This window comes from Cervus canadensis, chromosome 25 (assembly GCF_019320065.1).
Source record: "Cervus canadensis isolate Bull #8, Minnesota chromosome 25, ASM1932006v1, whole genome shotgun sequence".
NCBI classification, from domain to species: domain Eukaryota; kingdom Metazoa; phylum Chordata; class Mammalia; order Artiodactyla; family Cervidae; genus Cervus; species Cervus canadensis.
The window spans coordinates 25,084,810-25,092,323 of record NC_057410.1 but is presented as its reverse complement, the minus strand read 5'-3'; the positions used below and the strand labels follow the sequence as shown (position 1 = coordinate 25,092,323).

Here is a 7,514-nt window from a genome sequence, read left to right as displayed (position 1 = left end):
GGTTGGGAAGTTCCCCTGAAGAAGGAAATGGCAACCCCCTCCAGTTTTCTTGCCTGGAGAAGCCCCGTGGACAGTGGAGCTGGTGGGCCACAGTCCATGGGGTCACAAAGAGTCAGACACGACTGAGTGACTAAGCACAAAGTTACCCATGACCTCTCTAATCACAGGAAATGTTTCTCAGGAATTCCCTGGTGGTCCAGTGGTTAGGACTCAGCGCTGTCACTGCCAGGTCCCTGGGTTCGATCCCTGGTAGGGGAACTAAAATCCCATAAGTCATGCAGTGCGGACAAAACAATAACACAAGGATGCTTCTCAGTTTGGCTCCTTTAGCTCTGTTAGCCCAACTCCTTCAACACTTCCCACACATCATCTTGGATGGCTGGATATCATGATCATTCATTCAAGATTTTACAATTTATTTTTATAACCCAAATAATTCCTATTGCAAAAGATCCAAATAATACATTAAATGTTTAGAACAACATGTAATACTTATTCCCCTCTGCTCACTCTGTTCCCAAAGGTAACCACCCTCAGTTGTTTGGTGTGCATCCTCTAGTTCCTTTTCTAAATATATGTATCTATCCGTATTTGGGAAGGGGTTAAAATACAAAGGGGCTCATATCACCTGTATTAGTCTAGTTTTTTTTTTTTTTTTTAACTTAAAGGTATATATGCTTGTCTTGGAGGTTTTCTGTATTAGTATAGTTAGGTTTTCCCTCTAATGGTATCTCAGTTTTGCATAGTATATTTACTCAAAGCATATTTGTCTAGAATCTTGTATGGAGGGTATTGTGCAGCTGGCACCTAAGGGACTCCAGATATGATCACAGCCTTGTCCTTGCCATTGGTGAGTTCACTCTTGAGAGGGGGAGGGAGGAGCAGGAATACACAAATAACTACAACACAAGGGAGAATACAATAAAGTCCCCAAGCATTTGCCTGAAGTTCAGAAATAAGTCACCTCCAGCTAGGGGAACAGAACTTCACAGAGGAGGTGATCTTTGAGTTTGGCTTGGAGGGAGCTTGACAGGTGAGGGAAGAGCATGAGCTGTGCACAGAGATGAAGACAACGCAGGTTCATCCGATGCCAAGAGCATCATGAGGCCAAGAGGATTTGATTCAATTTATATGTAAACACTTATTGAGCATCTAATGTGTCAGGCACCGTACTAGGCAATGAGAATGTAAAAATGGGAAAGGTGAAGTTCCTGTTTTTAAGGCTTTTATTTTAATGGAATCAAAGCAAAATTTGGAAAGGCAGATTAAGACCAGATAATGAAAGCTTTCAATTGGTATGTCAGGTTGTCTGAATTTAATTCACTGGGCAATGTGGAGCCATGCAGGCTTTTTTAGTGGGCAGGTAGGTGACATGACTGAAGCTGAACAGACAGCAGCAGTGTACAGAATGGGCTAGAGTAGAAAGAAGCTGAGGGCTTATTACCCTTTGTTGTTTTAACAAGATAGAAGTTAATTTCTACCTCAGTTAAAAGGTACCTGGTGTAGGCTTGGAATGGTGGCGCTATAGTTATCACTGTCCTAGCATGTAGCTTACATTCTCATGCTCACCTTATGATCTCATCTGGCTGCTAGAGTGTAGTTCATCTCATCTACATTCCAGGCAACAGGAAGAAGGAAGGGAAGGAGACTGGGGGGGAGAAGGTGGAGCACTATGACACATTTCTTAGCTAAATTAGCTCCTTTTAAGCAGCCTCCCTGAAAGTCCAGGACAATATTATGTCTTATTGACCATATCAGACTTGAAGGGAGACTTGGAAATAATAGTTTGGGTTTTTTGGTTTTTTTTTAAATATAGTATTTTTGTGTTTGATTTTGTTTCCTTTTTTAAAAAATTTGAGGTATAATTTGCATACAGTGCACACATACAGTTTGACAAGCATACACCCATGTAACCCACATCCCTATCAAGATATAGAGTGTTCCATCACCTCTAGAAGGGGGCTTTAAAGAAAAAAAAGATAAGCCAAAAGAGGGACTTCCCTGGTGGTCCAGTGGTTAAGAATCTGCCTGCCAATTCGGGGGACATGGGTTAGATCCTTGGTCCAGGAAGATCCACATGCTTCGGGGCAACTAAGCCCATGCACCACAACTAGTCAGCCTGTGTTGTAGGGCCTGCAAGCTGCAGCTCCCGAAGCCCCGGCAGCCTAGAGCCTATGCCCCAAAATAAGAGAAACTATCGCAATGAGAAGGCTGCTCTCCACAACTAGAGAGTAGCCACTGCTCACTGCAACCAGACAGAAAGCCCCAGCACAGCAACAAAGACCTAGCGCAGCCTAAACAACCCCAAAGAAAGAATGAAGGGTTAATTAGGGTGGTAGCTGTGGGAATGGAAAGAGCTGGAGAGGCTGTGGAGGGAGAATCCAGAGGAGACTGGTTGGATGTGGGGTGGGTGAAAGAAGAATCAAAGAGAAGGCTGATAGCAAAACTAATGGAAACAGGATGCTGGGTGCAAAATCCAGATTGTTACAGGTGGGATGGAGGAGAAAGAGGAATGAGTAGGGTAGTGTGTGTGTTGATTTGAGGTACTGCTCAGACATCCAGGTGGAGGCATGCAGTACACAGTTGTGTCTAAACCTTGGGAGGGCAGTCAGAGCTCAGGCATCATGGACCGGAGAGATGCTAAGGAGGACAAGGCCTGAGAGGTGACCCCCAAAAATGATGACTGTCAGCTCACTGATGGGCAGAATCCAGATAGCCAAGGCCTAAGTGGGCAGTGAGGGCTTGAATCATGCAGAAGGGGATTGGTAGGGTCACCTGAGACAATAGAAAACTTCTAAAAACTGAAGTCCTTGCACAAACAAAAGGAGTGTATGTAGCTGCCCTTTTGACAGGTTTGTTGAAATAAATGGTACTCTCACAGGAAAAGACCAGGGATCCACCCCCTCCTTACAGTAAACAGCTCTGTGCTCTTTTCAACTACCATCCCTAAGGGTGGGTTGATGGGACAGCACCCTCCCTGCCTCCTTTTGGGTATATGACCTCCAGGAATGCAAGCTGAATGGCTGGATGTGGGAGGGGGCTGCCATCTTTGACAACTGCTGGGCTGGGGTGGGCCAGCCAGATCCTGCCAGGATAGGTGTGAGGAGACAAGAAGAAAGAGCATGGAGCAACCGGACTAGACTCAGGTAGTCCTAGGGTTGAATCCTGTCTCTGTTACCACCTAGTTAAGCTAGTTTAACCTAGCTAGTTAAGCTAAACAAGCTAGTTTAAGTAAGTTAAAGTTACTTAACCCGGACACCCAGTTCCTCATCTGTAAGATAGAAACAATTATGTCTACCTTTCAAGGTGGTTTTGAGGATTACAGACCAGTGTCTGGAACACAATAGGTAATCGTAAATAGATGCTAGATGTGACTCAGCCGCTCACTGTGGGACCCAACGAACGGCTAACCGACAGGTCGGAGTCTCACCCGCGGGATCTTAAAAGGCCGGGAGAGCTCCCGTGGCCTCCTCCCTCCAGGAGGTGGGGACTAGGTGGAGGAAGGGCTGCGGGAGGAGGAGCTGGCGCGTCGCGACCCGCCCCGTCCCATCCAGTCTGGCCTGGGCGCCGAAGGAACTGCGGTCCTAGCCCCTGTCATCCAGCGGCTTGTCCTGCGTGCCCCGAGCCCTGCCCGCACCCAGTTATGACTCTGCGCCCCTCACTTCTCCCGCTCCGACTGCTGCTGCTGCTGCTGCTCAGGGGGGCGGTGTGCCGGGCGGAGGCTGGGTCCGAAACCGAAAGTCCCGTCCGGACCCTCCAAGTGGAGACCCTGGTGAGGAGGAGAGAATCCCGGGAGGGCGCTGTGGATGGAGGTCGGGCCCAGTTGCGGGGAAGGTCGGGGTCTAAAGGATCCTGGGAGCGGGGAGGAGGGAGTGCGGGCACCGAACTGGGGGGCGCTGGGTCGAGGGGCAGGAACCTCCCTGACTTGTATAGTGCGATCATAGGTGGAGCCCCCCGAGCCGTGTGCTGAGCCTGCTGCCTTTGGAGACACGCTTCACATACACTACTCGGTGAGGGGCCTTGGGGGCCGCGGCGGGGCCCCGGGGGCGGTGCCCCGCTGAAACACGTCAGCTTTGGCTTGGACACGTGGCAAGCGGTCCGGGAGTAACTCCGGCTCTGGGGTCCTCCGGCACGTGGCGGGGGGGAGGGGCGCGCCTCTTCCCTACCTTTTTCCCCTTCCCCGCTCTTCCGCAGTGAAGTGAAGGGTGGAGGGATCTCCGAGAAGTGCCAGCCCTTTTGGGGCTTCCTGTTCCTTTTTGCCCGAAAGGGAACGTTAGACTGCAACTGCGAGGGGGTTGCGGCCCGAGGCCAGGTGTGTGCGCACCCTGCTGGGAGGGAGAGGTATAGGTGAGCGCTCTAGATGCTCTCCCTCCCACCCCCAGGGCAGCCTGGTAGATGGACGCATCTTTGACACGTCTCTGAGCAGAGACCCTCTGGTTATAGAACTTGGCCAAAAGCAGGTGATACCAGGTATGTGAGCTGAACCTCCCATTCCATTTCTTCCCAACCTAAGCCCTTTCTTAGTCTTTTTAACCCCTCAGCTACCTTGGAAATGCGCCCCCTCCCCACCCCCACCCCGGGTTCTACCACTCACCTCCTGAGGTTCAAATCGCACGCCTAGTACTCCTCTTGCCGCATACCACATTGGAAGCCAGAGATTCCACAAGTGGGGAGCTCAATTGAGGGTCGTGGGGAGCTCAATTGAGGTTCATGGGGGAGCCTTTGATCTTCCTCTCCCAGGATTTGGGGAATGTAGATAGCTTCCTATTCATTTGTGTCTTCTTCCTCAAGGTCTGGAGCAGAGCCTTCTAGACATGTGTGTGGGGTGAGTATCTGAGCAGGGGTGGTTTTGGGTGTACCCCTTCTGCATGGGTGGAGGCTGTCTCTGCTCCTAGAGGACGCAGGATAATGGGCTCTGGCTTGGTACTGGGTAGGTCCTGCTCTCTGGGCCTGGGGGCTCTGGATGAAGCCTCAGGCTTTTTCTGGCTGGGGGTTCTTTTGGTGGAGTTGAGACACCTGGGGGGATGGACACCTTGACCAGCAACCTGTTTGGTGCTCAGGTGGGAAAGTTCATGTTTTGAGTGTGAATATCCAGAGGGTTTTGTTGGTGGGACTTCAGATGGACTGAGGTGGTTGGCCCACCAGGTTCTACCCCAGGCTATGATTCACATTCCTTTCCTCAGAGAGAAGCGAAGGGTAATCATTCCTTCTCACCTGGCCTATGGAAAACGGGGATTTCCACCATCTATCCCAGGTAATCTGACGAGGCGTCTCTCTGGCTATCGAGATACCCAGTCCCTGGGACTTCCCTGGCGATCCAAAGGTTAAGACTCTTGTGCTTCCAACGCAGAGAGCGCAGGTGTGAGCCCTGGTTGGGGAACTAAGATCCCATATGCCAGAGAGCGCAGCCAAAAAACAAACAAAAAAAACAGTCCCTAAGAGCTACAAGGAGCTATGCACTTTGAAGTCTGAGAAGGTCTAAACCCAGTTTGCTAAATGGTATAGGATTGGCTTATGCCTCCTTCTGCAGGGCCACCCTTTTCCTCCTCCGATCACCAGCAGGGACTAGAGACATATAACCTGTTAAAGCCCCCTGGCTTGTCCTCTGGCAGCCGGCAACTTTCTAGGGAGGTGACCCTTGCTTGAGCCACATGAGTCTGCTGCCTGTGCCACCTCTCTGAGAACTCTGGCCTTCTTTCCTGTGCTTTTCCTATAACTCCAGACTGTCATTTGTGCAGCTGACATGGCTTCTCACCACATCTCCACAGTTCCTTTCAGCCTCTACCAGAGATGAGATACCGAAAATGGTCACAGTCAAGTAATTCAAAACAAAATAAAAACAATATTTAAAAGCCAAGCCTTGGGGCCTCCCTGGGGTTCTAGGTAACACTTCCCCTTCCAATGTTGGGGGTGTGAGTTCCATGCCTCTGGGCCAAAAAACCAAAACAGAAGCAATATTGTTACAAATTCAATAAAGACTTTAAAAATGATCCACATCAAAAAAAAAAACAAAACAAAACTTAAAGTCAAGCCCTCACAGGTCACTGCTAATACCTATTTTTTAAGGCCTGAGCCTAGACAGATTTTCCAAGATGCAGATCTCTCGCTTTTGGTTATGAGAAATGTTCCATTAACTAAAATGAATTGTACTGGGATAAAAATTCTTATCCTAAGTTCTATCTTAGAGGTAGACCCAGAGAGAGGGTCAGGGGACTAAAGCGAAATTCTTTTACCCAAAGCTCCTTTGCCTCCTCATCTCCAGTACTGCTTGTTTACATTTCTCCATCTCACTCCTGTTCATTTCTCCATTCCGAACGTCTTAAACCACATCCTGCCTCTCTAGCCATGTTGAAACACCTGTTGTTTTTTTTTTTAAAGAATCACAGTGAGTGTGCTTATTGGTTGGTGACATTTTAAAAGGTCTAGTTTAGGTCCAATTAATTTCAGCCTTGCAAAGATTCTATCCATGTGGCTGTTTAGAGATACAGTTAGTACAGAGGTTCTCTAACTTATAAATGGAGAACAGCCTGTACTTTTCACAAAGGTTCTCCTGTTGTGTCAAAGACCTGTCAGTGAAGACAAGCCACACTTGTATATTTGGGATAAACATGACTATCACTTAAGAGCCTCATAACCCTCCTCTGCCTCTCGAATTAAGAGAACTCAGCCCCACATTTAAATCTTGCCAACTTCACAGATGTTGCTGCGGTGTGGTCTGCCCTCCCTATTTGCGTTCAGATTCTGAGCCCTGGATACCGTGCACAGGGATTCTAACCCTCACCTCCTCTCTGCCTCCAGCGGATGCAGAGCTGCATTTTGACGTGGAACTGATTGCACTGATCCGAGCCAACTACTGGCAGAAGCTGGTGAAGGGCATTTTGCCTCTGGTAGGCATGGCCATGGTGCCAGCCCTCCTGGGCCTTATTGGCTATCATCTATACAGAAAGGCCAGCAGTCCTAAAATCTCCAAAAAGAAGCTCAAGGAAGAGAAACGAAACAAGAGCAAAAAGAAATAATAAACAATTTTTAAAAAACTTTGCATTCTTCACTTGATACATTCTGTGACTGCCTTTGTAAGTGGGAATGAGATAAAGGGCTAAGGAAAAAGGCATTTTTAGTTGGGTTCTGCTTGGCAGGGGGTGGTCGGAGGCTTTGGATCAGTTCTCCTGGCCTCCTCTTCCTGTCCTAACTTACACCAAAGACCAGAGGATCTCTGGGTCCTGAAAGCATGGGTTTTGGCTCCCAGGATGTCCTGACACGGAGGAGCAATACCTCACTGAGAAGTAAGCGTTGGGGTGGTCGCCTGGCTGCCCTCTACGCCCTGTGCTGTATGTGTGCCAAGTCGCTTCAGTCGTGTCCGACTCTTTGTGACCCCATGGACTGTAGGCCCCAGGCTCCTCTGTCCATGGGGATTCTCCAGGCAAGAATACTGGAGTGGGTTGCTGTACCCTCCTCCAGGCGATCTTCCCAACCTAGGGATTGAAACCCGCATCTCTTTCATCTCTTGTATTGGC

At 49.1% G+C, this 7,514-nt stretch overlaps 1 protein-coding gene across 2 annotated transcripts; it reads left to right on the top strand.

Annotated features, from left to right (window-relative positions):
* Positions 1-2,382: 2,382 nt before the first annotated feature.
* Positions 2,383-7,047, top strand: FKBP11 (FKBP prolyl isomerase 11). Of its 2 annotated transcripts, XM_043446404.1 has the most exons (6): positions 3,508-3,772; positions 3,945-4,010; positions 4,383-4,470; positions 4,792-4,825; positions 5,184-5,254; positions 6,799-7,039. In XM_043446404.1, the coding sequence occupies exons 1-6, from the start codon at positions 3,644-3,646 to the stop codon at positions 7,014-7,016; spliced, it is 606 nt and encodes a 201-aa protein (XP_043302339.1). In that variant the 5' UTR covers positions 3,508-3,643; the 3' UTR covers positions 7,017-7,039. The 2 variants fall into 2 exon arrangements, with proteins under 2 accessions (XP_043302340.1, XP_043302339.1); XM_043446405.1 differs by lacking the exon at positions 4,383-4,470 and having other exon boundaries at positions 2,383-3,772; positions 6,799-7,047.
* Positions 7,048-7,514: the final 467 nt, after the last annotated feature.

What these genes read in the sequence shown, in the direction of transcription:
- FKBP11 (XM_043446404.1), top strand. Translation starts at nt 3,644, where the DNA reads ATGACTCTGCGCCCCTCACTTCTCCCGCTCCGACTGCTGCTGCTGCTG. An exon ending in CCCTCCAAGTGGAGACCCTG is followed by an intron (nt 3,773 to 3,944) that starts GTGAGGAGGAGA and finishes GTGCGATCATAG; the next exon opens with GTGGAGCCCCCCGAGCCGTG. An exon ending in CTTCTAGACATGTGTGTGGG is followed by an intron (nt 4,826 to 5,183) that starts GTGAGTATCTGA and finishes TCCTTTCCTCAG; the next exon opens with AGAGAAGCGAAGGGTAATCA.